Below are 19,062 nucleotides of genomic sequence, written 5' to 3'. Positions count from 1 at the left end.
AAGTGGATAAAAGCCTCCCATCCAAACAATGACTATCATCAGTGAAGGGAAGAAAAAAATTAAATTTTCATTTTTATCATCTACAATACTGTCTTATTTATTTTATAGTACAGTACATTGATTATTGCTTTCATTTTATGGATCAATGGTCTCATTAGATAGTAAAATTCATGTTAAATTGCTGTTTTAGGGGTTGTTTTTAAAAATCTGGAACGGATTAATCTGTTTTGCATTACTTTCTATGGAAAAGCACACCTTGGTTTTGGAACGCTTTGGCTTTGGAACAGACTTCCAGAACAAATTAAGTTTGAGAACCAAGGTAACACTGTACATTCTTTGTAGAACAAGAAAAAGGCAACTAATGTCATAACATAGAAAAAAAACATGCAAACATATATTGATAGCTATCACATTTCCAGTTTTTCAGGAGCTTAAGGTATGCAGACAACATCAACTTCTGTTAAGTAGTTCAAAAACACTGAAGATGAATTTAGGAAGCAATGTGCTGCAGACAAAACAAGCAAAGTCACCAGAGCAAATACTTAAAGTTTTGAGGCTGTGTATGCCCAGTGCCTAGGTCATCCAAGCTGTTTCTGACGACATTCCACACAGCCTTTGAAGTGTACAAAAAGAGAGAGAGAGTCACTTAGCTAGCCCTATATAGCCTCCCAATATGTCTGAGACAAAGTGTAATAGACTTCCAAACTCACCCTTTTTGTCTCATACTGCGATGGGCTGTACTGATACCCTCTCCTTAAGAATACTAATTAGAATATTAATTAGCCAGGGCAAAAGTTAAAAACAAATGATAAATTACAGTAGTTTATAAAGGAAATTTAAATGGGATATGTAAACAGGATACATAGCTATCTCAAGTAAATGCTTTAAGAGAAGACCACACAGGATATTCAAGGAAACAGGAAAGCAGATATAAAGTTAACACTCAATTGGCACACTAAAATAGGATTTCGGTTTCACTTGGAAATCTGCAATTGGTTCCAAGCAACATTTTTAGAAATACTGAAGACATGGAATTGTTGGAGCTTCTAAAACAGTTCACGTGCTGGGGGTGGGAAGGGAAGGAAATCAGCCACACACACCCAACATATTATAGGATAAATTTTCTTTTTCTTTAAACAAGATTAGATGAGAAATGGCCATTGTTATAATACCAGGGGCCCTGTAGGTTTTCAGCGATACAGAGAAAACCACATTCCTAGCATTCCCCCAATTAAACTGGAGTAGAGACAAAACTAGGAAAATAGAATCACATTCCAGCCCTTGCAGGAAAGTGAATTGTGAAAGTCTCCAGGCACAATCAAACATGGAGCTAAGGACGCTTAAGCCCATTGATTTCTATGTCCCTAGGCACACTTAACTCCGTGTTGGATCATGGCCTCACAGTTTAAATGGCAAACTCATAGAAAGACGCCTCCATCAAAAGCTGTGTCACAAGGACACATTTTCTTCATTAAGTTTCTTATTTTTTATGTGCTCCTATTACACTGGTTATTTCTTGCCGTACCAGAGACAATGCTTAATACAACGTGCAATAACTTGATAAAGTGACACTGAATTACTCGAGGGTCTCCCTTGGTTCAGCCATCAGAAGTGGGCCTTCAAGTCTGAAGGCAGGTCATTTATCAGGGAGCTTACAATCTGTCTTCTAGTCTTGCCAATGGCTACATTCTCATAAAGTAAGATTTATTACTTGAAGGTGCTGTCAGCAAGCCACCCCATGACAATCTGCAGAACAAAGTATCACAGTCCATTCTACAGGATACCCAGGAAATATTATGGGGTGAAGCAAGATAGGTAAAAAGAGAAACAATATTGTCCCACAATACTTCTAGGTCAAAATCGCAATAATAATAATAAAAGGTCATGTTTCAAAGGTATCAGATCATAAAATAAGAAGAGAAGAGTCAGTAGAGAAAGAAGTAGAGAATTCTAGTCACAATCTTTTTGCAGTTAATTTCATAGGAAATATTTTAAAAATAAATTATGGGCTCTCCACTACCATTCTTAAAAGCAGTGCCTCTTGAAGTTTGAGGTGCTTCATAAAAAACAAAAAACCTTGCAAATTTTTCATGAAGCTGCACATTTGTTTCATGCTATATTATTATTATTATTATTATTATTATTATTATTATTATTATTATTACCAGGGCTTTTTTTTACCCAGAACTCAGTTCCAGCACCTCTCAGCCATTGCCATTGTAAGAGAACAAGAAAGGCATTCATGGTGAGTTCCGGCACCTCTTTTTCTGGAAAACTGCAGACATCATGGCTTGTAGCTGTTGATAGCCTTCTCCTCCAGGAATTTGTCTAATCCTCTTTTAAAGCCATCAATGTTGGCAGCCATCTCTGCCTCCTGTGGGAAGTGAGTTCCATAGCTATGTGCTGCATGAAAATTTTTCTTTAAAAATCTGTCCTGAGCCTTCCAACATGCAGTTTTCCTTAGACTGTGGTTTGCCTTACCAATGTATAAGTTATGGGCCCAGGTAATCATCATGGGAGGTAGGGGGTAAGCAATTGGGAAATCTGTAGTCTCACTGTTGAGGTTCAGGGAAAGCTGGTGGTCAACAGCCTAGCACAATAGCTGGCTATACCTGATGTTGGACATCTCCCAGGCCCATTTCAATCCCTCCGTGGCAGCTGTTAGGGGCTCTGCTCTTACAGTCATACCTCGTGTTGCATCCACTTCATGTTGCGTCTTTTCACGTTACGTCCCACGGCAACCTGGAAGTACTGAAATGGGTTACTTCCGGGTTTCGCCGCTCACGCATGCGCAGAAGCGCTAAATCACGTTGTGCGCCTGCACAGATGCAGCGCTTCGAGTTGTGGGCAGTTCACATTACGGACGGGTCTCCGGAACGGATCCCGTCCATAACACGAGGTACCACTGTATTAAAATTTAAGCAGTCTTTTAGAACTATCATGGTAATTAGGATGGGAATACATTCTTTCCCTCTACAACTAATTAATCTCCCCTCCAATGACTTTTTGAGCATCAAAGGGGCCAGAGCACTTAAATGCTTATAGCATCCTGAAGTGTGTGTGTGTTGAACAATATTCATCACTATTAGGGGATCAAGCAAGTTAGTTTCCACCCCTCAATTTTCCTCCCTTCCCTCCCTCATATGATGTGCAACTTCTCTCTACATTTTGTGCAACTTAAAGGGCAGTAGTCATGTGCAGGGCTATTGTTTAATTTACAACCCTTTTTCCTGCCTGGTACAGGGCCACACCCACTTTACTACTAGAAGAAATGATTGGATTTTCATATATTTCAGGTGGTTCGCAATTTAACGGAACCACCTTTACCACCAGGGCCTTGTAAAGACCCCAAGATCTCCTGCAATGATTTTGCTAAGTTTTTTGCAGATAAAATCACTCATATTCGGAAGGAGCTAGACACCACCGTGGGAGCAGGGCCAGGGCGGGAGAGTGACAGAGCTCTGTCTGGTCAAGTTGCATAGAATCAATTTCAATCCGTTACCCCCGAGGATGTGGACAGGCTGCTTGGACGTGTGAAACCAACCACCTGTCTCCTTGATCCTTGCCCATCCTGGCTAATAAAAGCAAGCCGGGAAGGGCTGGGCGAAGGGCTCTGCGGGGTGGTGAATGCTTCCCTCTGTGAGGGAACATTCCCAGATCCGCTGAAAGAGGCGGTCATTAAACCGCTTCTTAAAAAACCATCTTTAGACCCGGCCAGTATGGCCAACTATCGCCCAGTCTCAAATCTTCCATTCTTGGGCAAGGTGATTGAGCGCGTGGTTGCTGAACAACTCCAGGCATGCCTGGAAGAAGCGGACCATTTGGATCCCTTCCAATCGGGATTCAGGCCTCAGCATGGGACTGAAACTGCCTTGGTCGCGCTGCTTGATGATCTCCAGCGAGCTAAGGACAAAGGTGAGAGTTGTTTCCTGGTTCTGCTGGATCTCTCAGCGGCCTTTGATACAATCGACCATAACATCCTTCTGGACCGTCTAGAGGGGTTGGGAGCTGGGGGCACTGTTATACAGTGGTTTCGCTCCTTCCTCCTGGGCCGTGTTCAGAAAGTGGTGGGGGGGGATGAGTGTTCAGACCCCTGGGCCCTCACTTGTGGGGTGCCTCAGGGTTCCGTCCTCTCCCCCATGCTATTTAACATCTATATGAAGCCGCTGGGAGAGATCATCAGGGGGTTTGGACTGGGTGTCCATCAATATGCAGATGATACCCAGCTCTACCTCTCTTTCAAATCAGAACCAGTGAAGGCGGTGAAGGTCCTGTGTGAGTGCCTGGAGGCTGTTAGAGGATGGATGGCGGCTAATGGATTGAAGTTGAATCCTGACAAGACAGAAGTACTGTTTTGGGGGGACAGGGGGCGGGCTGGTGTGGAGGACTCCCTGGTCCTGAATAGGGTAACTGTGCCCCTGAAGGACCAGGTGCGTAGACTGGGAGTCATTTTGGACTCACAGCTGTCCATGGAGGCACAGGTCAATTCTGTATCCAGGGCAGCTGTCTACCAACTCCACCTGGTACTCAGGCTGAGACCCTACCTGCCAGTGGACTGTCTTGCCAGAGTGGTGCATGCTCTAGTTATCTCCCGCTTGGACTACTGCAATGCGCTCTACGTGGGGCTACCTTTGAAGGTGACTCGGAAACTACAACTAATCCAGAATGCGGCAGCTAGACTGGTGACTGGGGGCGGCCGCCGAGACCACATAACACCGGTCTTGAAAGACCTACATTGGCTCCCAGTACGTTTCCGAGCACAATTCAAAGTGCTGGTGTTGACCTTTAAAGCCCTAAACGGCCTCGGCCCAGTATACCTGAAGGAGCGTCTCCACCCCCATTGTTCTGCCCGGACGCTGAGGTCCAGCGCCGAGGGCCTTCTGGCGGTTCCCTCATTGCGAGAAGCTAAGCTACAGGGAACCAGGCAGAGGGCCTTTTCGGTAGTGGCGCCCGCCCTGTGGAACGCCCTCCCATCAGATGTCAAAGCGATAAATAACTACCTGACATTTAGACGACATCTTAAGGCAGCCCTGTTCAGGGAAGTTTTTAATCTGTGACATTTTACTGTATTTTTGGTTTCTATGGAAGCCGCCCAGAGTGGCTGGGGAAACCCAGCCAGATGGGCAGGTACAAATAATAAATTATTATTATTATTATTATTATTATTATTATTATTATTATTATATTTCTAGAAATTTGAATGTACTTTATAGCTTCCTACCAAAATACTTAATATGTCCTGTGGTTCTCAAAACTCACTCATCCCATTCTGGTACACACAGATGTACGCACCAGGCATACAGATCTCATGGGAAGATTGTTTATTCCAGTGGTTTCGGGTGTAAGTACAATCTCAGAGCTAAAAGAAAACACTGCCTTTAGTTTCATCCATAAAACAAGAAAAACTGTTGTGTTGCGGGGGTGGGGGAAGAACTCAAACCTATTAATTTATGGTAGCTGGCAAGGGACATCAGCAAAATTGGGAAAAAGTTTGTTTCATGATGTTACAGACAAAGCCAGTTTCTTTTGTGAGTTGCCATCATTTCTAGATTTGGGGCCGGGTGGATAGGTAAGAAATCAGTGAAACTAATGCTAAGAAGATCTGGAAAGTTCAGAACACAGAATAAACTATTCTGGTTGCTGTAACGTAGGCACTGTTTTTATGTTTCTTAAAATGTTTATCTTTACTACATTCCAGTCATTTTCTGGCTATAATCAAGCGTAGTCACAGAGCTACAAATCAGTCGTTTATCCAAGGCTATTGTAATGCCACAGTATGCAGCTTTCAGCTCAACCGACTCTTTAACTGCTGTGAGGCACACTGTGCGCTAAGGCTGCAAGCGGAGCCACGCTTACCTGGGAGTACGTCCCATTGAATTCGGCTGGACTTACTCCTGAGTGGACATTGTTAGAACTGCACTGCACTGTAATATACCTGGCCACAGGAATCATTCAAAAAAATCTCATTAAAAGCATGGTGTATCATAACGTCTATGTGATAGGTGTAACATCTTCAGAGCAAATAAGACCACATGTCATGAGAAACCTTTCATAATTTCAGAAAGTTAATACCAGAATATTATTTGTTTAAAACTTCCACTTACCCACAAGACCCTGCATAACTCACCAAAGGCCAGTTCTTCCTTCTTAAGTACAGTGAAGATTTATTGTATAAATACTACAAAGTATTTAACATGCAGTTCATTCTTTCCCTTCTCAAGGGCTCAGGCTTAGAGTGTACCTCTAACATACAATGCAGTTTATTCAGAAATTAATATACTATACCACATTTTCCTTTTCCTTTACTTTTCCTAGCCAGACTACCCACATGTCTTATTTTGCTGTATGTGAATAGTACTAGTTCCTTAAGCATTTAAACAGCAGTTACTTGTACTGGAAGTATTCCCCCCCCAAGCCCAATAATATTGATATTCAGCAGCCTTTTATATTAATTGATATACCAGAAATACCACAATTTCTGGTATATTCTGGGCACCACAATTCAAGAAGGACACTGACAAACTGGAACGTGTCCAGAGGAGGGCAACCAAAATGGTCAAAGGCCTGGAAACGATGCCTTATGAGGAACGGCTAAGGGAGCTGGGCATGTTTAGCCTGGAGAAGAGGAGGTTAAGGGGTGATATGATAGCCATGTTCAAATATATAAAAGGATGTCACATAGAGGAGGGAGAAAGGTTGTTTTCTGCTGCTCCAGAGAAGCGGACACGGAGCAATGGATCCAAACTACAAGAAAGAAAATTCCACCTAAACATTAGGAAGAACTTCCTGACAGTAAGAGCTGTTCGACAGTGGAATTTGCTGCCAAGGAGTGTGGTGGAGTCTCCTACTTTGGAGGTCTTTAAGCAGAGGCTTGACAACCATATGTCAGGAGTGCTCTGATGGTGTTTCCTGCTTGGCAGGGGGTTGGACTCGATGGCCCTTGTGGTCTCTTCCAACTCTATGATTCTATGATTCTATGAAATACACCTTTGTGGATTCTTCTGAGTCTGGGACTGAACTAGCACTGCCTGAGAGGTTGGGTCGTGTTTCTGGCTGATGCTGAGCCTGGTCAGAAGCCTGCAGAACCTGAGCCAAGACCCTTGTGGATGTCTTTCGCAAGACCCAACTTGCGCTTGCACCTGCACAATTGTTTCCTATAGTCCCTACATAGATAGGCAGGATATAACCCAAAAATACAAGTGGGCTTAGAGTTGTTATCTGTCACACAAGTCCACTGGAAAAGTGCCTTCAGCTATCAAACACTATAGTGGTGCCCCGCAAGATGAATGCCTCGCAAGACGGAAAACCCGCTAGACGAAAGGGTTTTCCGTTTTTGAGCTGCTTCGCAAGACGAATTTCCCTATCAGCTTGCTTCGCAAGACGAAAACGTCTTGCGAGTGTTCCGATTTTTTTTCGCCCCCCCTTTTTCTAAGCCGCTAAGCCTTTAATAGCTGCTAATCCGCTAAACCGCTAATAGCGCTAATCCGCTAAGCCGCTAATAGGGTTGCTTCGCAAAACGAAAAAACCGCTAGACGAAGAGACTCACGGAACGTATTATTTTCGTCTTGCGAGGCACCACTGTATACAGTATCAACAGAGGGATTTTATTTTGAATATCCAGAGAGCATGCTTGCAACAGTCAGCTGTCTTAAGTGGAAGACAGAGTAGTGCTGGAGCAGATTAAATGGTCTAACAGCTAAATTGTAGGAATGGAAGGTATTTTTATACAGTCAGATGCGACGTGTGGTTAGAGGAGAGATGCACACATTCACCATATAGATCCCCTGAGTGTGTTACATAAAACATTGTTTGTGGCTCAGACATGACCCGTGCAAGGAAAAGCACGGTATGGCAATAAGCATTCTACACTTCCCTTGGTGCAGGTCGGCTCTGGGTCAGAACTGCTTCCTGAAGTGCCTTGATTAGAATGCTCGAGAGAACAACACATGAATGTGCAACACAGCATTTTGCTGTCAGAGGGCAGAAGGTAAACTAATGTAATCTGCTCTGAGACAGACTGTAAGTGGGGGGGGGGCTCATAATATGATTTCTTATCCACAACAACAGTGAACTTCTCATATACTGATGTGGAATGGAAACATACCGTCAGGAGACGGCCATCGAAAGGGGGGAGGGGGCAGAAGAATACAAGGAGCCTCCGATGTTGCTGAGAAGTAGCTCTTTGTCAGGCAATGGAGAGAGCCACGCCTCCAGCATAGCTGTCAACCTTCCCTTTTTTTGCGGGAAATTCCCCTATTCCAGTGCCGTTTCCTGCTGCTTCCCACTGCTATCCCGGATTGTTAGATATCCCGTAGACTGTCCCCGGGACAGGTGAGAGTGCTGATCGCTTATTTTCGAGGCTGCTGATCCCTTATTTTCAAATCTGAAAGTTGACAGCTATGGCTTCCAATCAACTTTCACTGTGCAACCTGAATTCGCTGGTATGTGACTGAACTCCACCCCAAAATAGTTACTGGACAGAAACAGCCCATGACCCCAGAATTCTGCCTCAGGAGAAACTCATGAAAATGTATCCCACTAGGGTTTTTGGTCCACTGTGTTCCTTCAGAGAGGCTTTATTAAGTAGATCCCTTCAAACTATCCCCCAGCCCATCATTATGAAGGCCAGAGGACTATTCCTTAAAATATGTTCAAAGTAGACACCATTCAGTTTGCCTTTGCTCTCAGTTCCCATATTCTCCTGGTAGCTGGCAACATATTTACCCGTAAGTTCTGACTGCTGGCCAGTAACGCTATAGGTAATAAGTTTATGAAAATTTATTCCTGGCACATAACGGTTTCCATACCTCATCAACATGTCCAACCGCTCCATAGATCTTGGCAGTTTGTCCAATCAGACTTGGGAAACTCTCCCCAATCTCCTTCAGTATTGGAAGCAAATTGGTCAATACTTCTGGTTCATAGTCCGATATTTCTATCAGTATATTTAGGATGAGGTCATTGTGATGGGGATCTCTTAGGTGACCAGTGAGAGCAGGGATACATTCTTTGAGCACCTAAAAAGAAAGAGGCAGAAGGAAATAGAAATGTTAATTTTTCAAAAATGTTCTGCGTATTATTCTCCTTATATAGAATTATCCAAGAAGTCATTGCAAGTTCAGCTCAGCACAAGGCATATGGAGTAGGCTGCTGCCTGAGGTTATACATTCATAGATGTAGCATTTCATAATTAAGGAAATCCTTTGGTGTGTTTAAAAGAAGAAGAAGAAAAACATAGAAAATTCTCAAGTTTCTCCCCTTGGACTAGTATGAAGTTTTATTGATTTAAAAGAAGTTGGAATTATCCGATGACACAGTAAATGAAGGAATAACAGAAAATCCCATGGTCCCCAAGGAATCCTTAACAACCTAGGTCTGGTGTCTAGAGCAAAGAATGAAATTAAGGAGCCAGACTCTGAGCTGGCTTAAATCAGTGTCAGTCCATACGCCGCAATGAAAGGACATAGATTCACAAGGGCAAGGACTAAGAACCTTGGCAATATGAGAAATAAGCATCATACCACTGTAAAAACAGGACACATTGGCCTGGCTTGGACAATCATTTGAGGCTTCATAAATCATGGCATATGAAGCTGGGAACAAGCATCAGCACCAGTCAAGCTTCCCTGCCTTCTCCCTTCCTCCTGTTGTACTCTGGGATCAACACAAAGAACCTGGCTTGGAATAAGATAGAGGTCTCTGTTATGTATTGCTCTGGACTGCTCGTTAACCAATCAGGAAAAGAAGTATGATGGAGGGAGGAGGAGAGTGCCCAGTCCGGATACTTGCTCCTGTCTTAATAAACCGTATTATTTAAAGCCAAGAATGATAGTGCAAACCAGGCTATATTTGCAATAAAAGGGCAGCACTGTTCATCTGATGGCCCAAGAAATGTAATCAAAGTATGGAAACTTGGAATGCCTTGATGGAACGATTCTTGTGGGAATGTTCAGGGATGCAGGAGAGGATATATTGTTTGATTATAGCCTTTCCAACTTGTGTCAACAAGCTCCCAATTTAGCAGAGTAACATTCCCCTTTTTAAATTCACAGCGGATGCGTTCGCTCAGGCTCACTAAAGCCTCTATAATAATTGTTCTGGTATTTTTCTCTTATTCCCTCATAAAAGATAAGACACGACACAGTCTTCTATAAAAGTATAAAAAGAGTTTACTCAGATTCTGTTCACAATCAGATCCCAGAAGGCAGACTTAGCTTAGATAGGTAACATATACCTGGAAACTATCTCATAAGGAGACAGTCCCTCTGTTCTCTCTTGTGAAGCCAAGAGAGTGTCTGTGGCTAAGCAGATGTTGCTTCTTCGATGCATGTAGTCAAAGAGAGAGAGATGGCTGCCCTGCCCTGTGCTTTTGTCGTTACCTGCACAGGTGAGGCCACACCCACCTCTAGTCACATGCAGAGGAAGTCTGTCCCAGCCCAGAAGGAAACAGGAAGTTTACCTGCTGGCAGGACAAACATTCCTCCCCATGTGTAAACATGTTCACTCTAGGAATGTTGTACTAGACTGCTCTTGTGTTTCACATCCCACAATTCTGGCAATGTAATAACATGGTTTTGTATGTAAGACTTCTGCAAAATCAAAGGTCCGAACATCTTCCTTTTTTTTAAAAAGACCTTTGCTGCTATATCCTGAAACATTAGTGGTATCTGTTCGATTCCATCCTCACAACAGCCCTGAGAAGTAGGCTAGGCTAAAATATGGTAAGGTGCCTAAAGTTCCAATTAGCTTCTGAATGAATCTAGATCTCCCTTGTCTAAGTCCAGCTCCTTATATGCTATACCATACAGCTGCTTCAAATTTTAAATTGCTTGATGGTGGATTTTTGTTTTGTTTTTTTGAAATGTCAGATGACATTTTTACAGAGCAGATCCCAAAGAGTCCCTGTGGTGTCGCAAACAGACATTAACAAGAGAATGGAGATTATGTTGAAAAGGTGTCACATGACCTAGGCTCCAAATAAAGGCTAAAATGGGCCTCATCAGGCTGAAAAGTCTCTTTTATAGGAGGAGTTATATTTCCTCTGCAACTATATATTTTGAGAAGGTTCCCTTGTACGTACTGAAAGGTGGATATTAAATTCCTGGCTGTTGCAGTTTTTCTTATTTTTACAAAGACCGCTGAAATTTATACTCTGCAAACTAGGTATCCTTGAAGCTTGTTATAATGCCTATATCTCATAAACATCCTTGTGAACCATATCTGAAACATTCAATGTTTCTGTTGTTTGTGTTTTTTGCTTCTTCAATTTCGGGCAAATTTTCACTGTAATCTCATTCTAAAAACTACTGAAGCCTTTTAAAAACACCTTTAGATTGAACTACAATAACTGAGTAAGGAATTCATAAAATATTAAGAAGCTTTAATCAGAAGATGGCTTGATTATGACAGGCATGCTTACTCCCTTATGCCCCTTTTCTCCTCAAATTGGAAGGCAACAAAGTCAATCTTGATCATTCTGATACTTCTGCGCACATCCCATTAAATCTCTTCTGATCCACTGAAGGACCTACCGTAATTGGATCAATTCTCCATTAACACTGATTTTGATAATGTCACTCATCAGGCCAATAACATTTTGGAAACCAGTGACAGTTTATTTGGTAGAATTTATTGAACCCAACTCTCTTCTGCAAATTCATACTTACTGCAATTCGTCGACTTGCAAGAACTAAATGAATGGAAAGCCTTTATTTTTGTAGAATTATACTGCCTACCTCTGACTCAGTGCAGGATGCTGCAGATGGGCATTATAAAGATGCAATTAGTATTGTCATAAACATATGTAAATATATGTAGTTGTTTGAGGTTATGCAAATGCATCTAAATTTAGTTATACTTCTGCATAAATACATATGTTACACACACACACACACACACACACACACACACACACCCCTTCCTCAGATTAATAAAGCAAAAAAGAGCTTTTACTGCTTCAATTTTTCAAGGGCTTATGCGGCTTCAAAGCGAGAAACGGCTTTATGGCCAACTCTACCACCAGGGCAAGGATCCATTTATACCAGGGGTTAACAAACCTTTTCAGCACGGGGCCGGTCAACTGTCCCTCAGACCTTGTGGGGGACCAGATTATATTGGGGGTGGTGGGGGTGGTGGAATATGAACGAATTCCTATTCTCCACAAATAACCCAGAGATGCATTTTAAATAAAAGCACACATTCTATTCATGTAAAAACACGCTGATTCCCAGACTGCCCGTGGGCCGGATTTATAAGGTGATTGGGCTGGATCCGGCCCCCGGGCCTTAGTTTGCCTACCCATGATTTATACCCTTCTAAGTCAGGGCTGGGACGTGGGTGGTGCTGTGGGTTAAACCACAGAGCCTAGGACTTGCTAATCAGAAGGTCGGCGGTTCAAATCCCTGAGACGGGGTGAGCTCCCATTGCTCGGTCCCTGCTCCTGCCAACCTAGCAGTTCGAAAGCACATCAAAGTGCAAGTCGATAAATAGGTACCGCTCCAGCAGGAAGGTAAACGGTGTTTCCGTGCGCTGCTCTGGTTCGCCAGAAGCGGCTTAGTCATGCTGGCCACATGACCCGGAAGCTGTACGCCAGCTCCCTCAGCCAATAAAGCGAGATGAGCGCTGCAACCCCATAATCGGCCACGACTGGACCTAATGGTCAGGGGTCCTTTACCTTTAAGTCAGGGCTGGGAAACCTATGGTGCTCCAGATGTTGTGGGATCCCGACTCCCACCAGCCCTAGCCAGCATGCTCAATGCTCACGGATGGCTGGAACTGTAGTCCAGCAACATCTGCAGGGCTGTAAGTTCACAAACTCCATTTTAAGGCCATCTGTTTACGTTTGTGTGCATAGTCTCAGGTGCACAAAATAAGTGTTACAGCTGGACAGATAATTACAAGCAGCGAACAGGCTGAGTAAACGCAGCATCACCTAGTATTTATCACACCGGAGTGATGTCCTGGAGAGAGGGAGGGTTTACGTCAGTGTGCAAAATTTCAGCACTCTCAGTGTGAGGACATAGTCACAGGGTGTGTGCAGCGAGCTGCAATTCTGCCAGAGAGAGTGCATTTTCCTGCTTCCTCCTCTTTGCGCCTAATCTCTAAACTGTTCGCGAACTCAGCAAGGTCTAAATGAAAGTTTAGGGTTCAAGGGGCACTACTCGAAAGGAAATACTGTTATGTACTGAAGTTCTCACCCTGGGCCAGCAGGGGGATACTGTAGATAGTTCAGGTCCACATATGCAAATAAGGGATCGAAAGTGACATTCAGTGATTGGATAGTTACAGAAAATGGTTACTGTTGTGTTCTAGTGGAGCTCTATATAAGCAGGCTGGCTGAACCTTTCAGTTCAGTTCAGTTCAGTTCTGTTCTGGCCAGGCCTGGCCTGTGAATAAACAAGAGCTGTTTGAAGAATTGCTGTGCCGTCTGATATGTTCTCCCACAACTTAACAAATACATTGAACGGGCAAACAGAATCTTTGTGTCTGCTTCTCTGGAGGAGGGCCTAATAACATGGGAAACTTGATTGTGCTGAAAAGGTATTTAAATTACAGACTCCCTTGAATGAACAGCCACCTACACTAAGGTGGAAAAATATGAATTAATAAGTATTACCTCTGGTTGTTTTTTCTTTGCCACTATAAGCAAAAGCCGTAAAAGGTGCTGCTGTTCAGGCTGCTCCAGATGAGACATCAGCGATACCAGATCCTTCAGGTGGCTGTTAATGGGCTGTGATTGCTTTTCATACAAGCAGGGTAATACGCGTAGCAACATTGCATTCCCTGTCGAGAAAACGAGAATGAAAGAATGTACTGGTCTTTCTTGCCAGCAAGTCTCTCCCTTCATAGCATCTCTCAAAGCGAAGAGATAAAGTAATAATGGAATTGGCATTTTATTACCCATGATTTCTGGGGAGGAGATTTGTGAAAACTGGTGTTTGTGTCGAAACATATGGCACAACAAAAGGAAAATACATATTGCATCAAGAAATCAAAACATTATCTAATGTGGAATGCGGCTAAGCGAGGCAACATGGCCTTGTGCATAAAAGCAAGCTGCTTAAATTTTTGAAAAAATATATCGATATTTAATTGAGCACTAAACCACTGCAAAGGTTACTGCTAAACAAGCATGAAAAGGAAGACAAGGCAATGCATTTTAGCTACCCCCTCCCCATTTGTTGGATTCTTTTTTTAAAGAAATCCAAATTAAAAGGAGGTCTGGAAACAATATTTGGTTTTTAAAAGTATAAAATTAGCAAAAAGGTAAACTGAAATACAACCAGTTAGGATGCAATTTCTGGGGACTAGGGAGTTGCTCAAGCATGGAAAATGAAAGAGAACAACCAGGACAAAAAAAAAATATTCTCACACACAGTTTTGAAGAGTGTGTTTGAAGATGTGCGTGCACAATTTAATTTGAAGCCAGGCTTCACAGAGAAATCTATAACATGAAACATTGTACAAGCTGGGCCTGGAGTGATTGAAGTTCCATGCTGACAGCATATGGGAAACATCTGCCTATCACTATATTACATGGTTTCACTCTCTAAATCTTCTAAACATACTGAAAGCCCCTATGGATTCACTTTCCAGCAAAAAAATGTGTATGCCGATCTCCTATGCTTTTTTCCATTTAAATTTGCTCACTCTCTTAACGTGGAAGACAACCAGGTCACTCATCAGTTGCATGATAGCAGAGTTTCAGGCTGTTTAGTAGAAACATCAGCTGTTAGGACATTCCTTCACCCTGTAATTACCTGCATCTGGAATGCCATATGTATAGTTCGACATCTCCAACAATTAAATCACAACTGTCCTAAAAGTCTATACTGTAAGTCAGGACCAAATCAGAGTTAGCTTTATGGATGAAGGAGAAATTTATTTGGTTTGCATTTTAAAACAATTCACTGCTCCCAAACTTACATGCGTATTGAAATGCAACTATTGGTTGGACTGCACACTTTCCCAAAGTTTGTAAAGCAGTTTTGGTTCAAAAAAACAACACACCAAAATGTGTGTTGTTGTTTTTTTTTAAATGATTTTACTGAGATTTAAGAACACCAACACCAACCAACAAAAACATCATGTCTTATTACATATATCCTACGTTATGCTCCATAGAGCCGTTGACTTCCATCCTTCCCTTCCACAAGTTTTCCTATTCCAATCTATAATTCACAGTTTCTTTAATTAAAAATTACACCATGACATAAGATTTACTTCAATCCTGCCAATGTTTTCCTATTTGTACAGTTCTCACTTATATAAACCATAAATTTACTCCATTCTTTTTGGTACTTTGTCTCCTCCTGATTGCGAATTCTGTGTGTCAATTTAGCCATTTCAGCATATTCGACCAGCTTTATCTGCCATCCAAAATGTATGTTTTAAGGGGAAAATGTGTATTTGAGGGGGAAATGCAGTGAGAAGAATACATAAATTTCTATTTCAGGGAAAGTACACATGTAAAATGTACATAATTTAAATGGAAAATCTTCAAATGTTTTTTGGAAACGCCTAAAGAACTGATATGGAATCAGATCCTGACTATCCCTCCTTCAATGAAATGTTTGTGCTTGCCTCAGTCCTAATGCTATTAGTTGAAAACCTTTTCAACTAAGGTGCTATTGCAAGAGATGCCTAAAGTGCCTTTTCAACGTTTTGCATTGCTTAGATGTTAATGTCAAATGCTGATAGCATGTCTTCTCCATCAGCTGTTTCTTCTGGAATATGGCCTGGGACACACTGGGAACAGTTCAAGTAGTCTGCTTTGGGTTTTGAATGACACCCCTGCTCCACTGAGGCTGCAATCCTATACCCACTTATTTGGGTGTAAGCCTCACTGAACTCAACGGGACTTCTGAGTAAGCATGCAAAGAATTGCACCATGAGGCTCTGTGCCTGGGACCCATGGCAAACACTTCAATTTCTCATTAAACAGATACTAAACCACAATATCTCAAGAGGGGAATGTTGTGTTCTTCAAGCCTGCAAGCTGTAATGGCCAAGCTGCAGCGCCTTCCTAAAATTAAGTTTAAATAACAGCAGCACCTCAGCAGGCAGTTACAAGTGGCAGATTTGTCCGTTGTCATTTTTGTGCATGAAACACAGTGACATACATTGCTGGCATAAGTTTAGAATTATAGGGTAGAATTCAATGTAGTGCTAAGGCAACCAATGTAGTGCTAATGCAAGGATTTCTGCTTGCATAACAAAATATTTCCCCTCTCTTCTCCCTCCCTTAAATCTATTCTAGGGGCTCCCTCAACCCTCTGGAGCAGATTTTGGGAGGGCAAGGAGATGTGCAGGGGGAAGAGAAGGGAAAAAGTCTATTTGCACAAGCAGAAATCCTGCACTGATGGGATGTATTAGTAGAGTACAGCCCCCCGCCCCCCCTTTTCTAGCCCTATTAGCAAAGGGACATGGATTCCACAGGACAGATTCAACTAAACCAGGCATATCCAAAGTCTGTTTCGGGGTGTAAAATCCAAAAAAAGCTGAACAACTTCAATCCTAAAAGAAGCTCAACAACTCACACATGTTCACCTCATCAAATCTGGCTCTCTTTGAAAAAATTTTGGGCATCCCTGAAACAGTTGCACCAGCAGGAGCCAGCCATATTGAGTCCCACTAGCACAATAGCCCCCCCCCCAGCTTCTCTCCCATATTAGCTCTTGGGGGGTCATGAAGCTCCTGGAGGTGACAGAAGATCATTTCATCTGACAACCAGAAATGCTTGCACTGACAGACCAATCATAATAGCATGATGGTGAATTACACCCTATGTTCATTTGGGGTCAGTGGTGATCAGCAGCTCAAGAATGTGTTTCTTCAAGATGGTGTCTGTTCCTAGAAACCTGACACAGCTCATTCACCAGATGATTAGAATTAAATATAACACATTGAGAAGGGTATCTAAGTAGTACCTCCACATTCAGAGGCAGTTGTTGTTGTTTGCATTCCTTTACTGATTTATTTTTTAAAAAGAAAAATCTCAAAGCGGTTAACAACCTACATTAAAGCATCAAATAAAACAATCCAGAGTAAAACATTAATGAAGAAAGTTAAATATAAAGTATACATTCAAACCAACACAATTAATAGGAAACTAAAGTATTACCTTGAAGATTTCAAAATTAAATATTACAAAGGTCAACTACGGAATGCATATTTAATGCAGCAAAGTTAACTAAAACAAATTATCTTCAACATTTAAAAAGAAAACGTTACTAAAGGAAATCAAATATGAAATGCACATTTAAAACAACATAGTTAGCAAGAGAATAATACACTGTCATAAGTGTAGAACATATTTGCTGCTGTTGCGGCCAATCCTGCCAATACCAGTTCATGGTGGGGATGGCTGTGGAAGCTCAGGCTTGATGACCTGGGTCTCCACTAAGAGACAACAAAGATGGTATCTGGCCTCTTCAACAGCCTTGGCTTGTGTAGTTGGAGTCAATCAGGGCCACACCCTCCATGGCCAAGAAGGAAAAGGCCAGAAAAGCAGGGAGCAGGTCTCCCAGAACTCACAGCCAAGATAGCCATGAATGCCAGTTGTCAGGTGCCAAATAGAGAAGGAAGGAGATTGCCTTCATGCTTTGCTTGCCAGATTCCTGGAAAACTCTAGCTGGTGGCCACCATTAGAAACAGGATGCTGGACCATGTTTCTAACTATGATTCAAACGCCTGCTTTAGATATTTCGTGTACACCCTACATCAATCATCTGTTACAAACAAAATTGTGCACACTGCATCATTCTGAAGAAACTTGCACTGCATGACGAGTAACTTCTCACCCTTGTCCTCTTCCACTTTGGATCCATGCCCCCATGGGAAAACGAACAGCATCATCAGTCTTTTAAGTCTAGGAATGTCTGAGTCAGCAGCAGATCGGGAAGGATTTCCTCATAGGCCTGATGGCTATCGCACAACTTTTTCCCGCTTCACAGCAAGTCAGTCACTATTGCCAACGCAGTGACTGGACCAGATGAAGGCTGCCTCCAATTAAGTAAGCTCCCAGTGAGACAACAGAACCAACACTCCTACTGGGTTTTGTGTTTTAATGAAAGAGATCTATGCCTTAACTTATCAGGCCTCCATGAACCAGTCCACTCCTGTTTTAACTATCGAAATTAGGTATCCAATTTTTCTTCACAATACTAGAATACTTCCAGAGGGGCTCTCTGGGATAAGAAGCCTGACATCATCATTACTCACCCATGTTTGTTAAGCCTCCATAGTGATTTGGAGCTAATGATATATTTCATACTTACTACTAATAGAAAAGAAGTGAGCATGAACCTGGGATTTCCAAATTGACTTCTTCTTTTTAAAAAAAGGATGTGAGCAGATGTTCATTCTTAAATCCAGAGGTGCCTTCAGATATAAACCTTGGAATGCAGTTGAGTCCTTGTGAATTAAAAGGTGTGAGGGAAAAGTTGGCCAATGGATTCTTCCGGGGGGGGGGATTGTTTGGCATGAATTATGAAGATAAAAAGGAAGCATCTCTTGCTCCCCTAGCCCATCTTTTGGAAGCTCTTGATGCTGCTATGTACAAAGTACTTTCAGATGACCAAATCTTGCCCTGTTGTTGACCTGACATACTACCACTACTGTGTATTCTGGCAAGATGTTTATCAGTCACAGCATAGATGATCGACATTGATAAAGGTTCTGGCAAAGCAGTCACCCATATCATGTTCATGAATTATGAAACCATGAGGCCACAGTTGGAAAGAACTCAGTTTTGTAACAGAAATGGCTAGATACCTACAGGGAACTACTAGGTCTTTTGGAGCCTGTTTCATATGTTATCCATGTGAGGGGACGCCAGATAATTAAAGAGTTGTGCTGATGGCTCCACGCCCAAGACTGCGCACGACTGCCCAGTTCTGCATCCCGCTCTCCGATCTCCATGTGTTGAGTGAAGGTCTGAAGGGAGACCATGCTGTAAACGTGGAGGCTCTTTCCTGCAATTGAGAGCCCCTAGCTACCCTTTAATGCTATGGCTCTTCTAAAAGGTGAGCAAAGGTACTTTGGGGCAGCTTCTCACTTTAG

The 19,062-nt window shown here is 42.5% G+C and overlaps 1 protein-coding gene across 12 annotated transcripts in view; it reads right to left on the bottom strand.

The window, feature by feature from the left end:
* The window catches only part of VEPH1 (ventricular zone expressed PH domain containing 1), a 152,378-nt gene that overhangs the window by 80,013 nt on the left and 53,303 nt on the right, over positions 1-19,062 (bottom strand). For all 12 annotated transcript variants that reach the window (XM_081190153.1, XM_081190147.1, XM_081190149.1 and 9 more), the window contains 2 exons: positions 13,616-13,782; positions 8,808-9,017 (listed from right to left, as the gene is read on the bottom strand). In XM_081190153.1, coding sequence (XP_081046279.1) covers positions 8,808-9,017; positions 13,616-13,782 — 377 coding nt within the window. The remainder of the gene's footprint in view (positions 1-8,807; positions 9,018-13,615; positions 13,783-19,062) is intronic.

This window comes from Podarcis bocagei (assembly GCF_964188305.1).
Source record: "Podarcis bocagei genome assembly, chromosome: 4".
Lineage (NCBI taxonomy): Eukaryota > Metazoa > Chordata > Lepidosauria > Squamata > Lacertidae > Podarcis > Podarcis bocagei.
The sequence above is the reverse complement of the archived record's forward strand: the minus strand, read 5'-3'. Positions and strand labels throughout refer to the sequence as shown.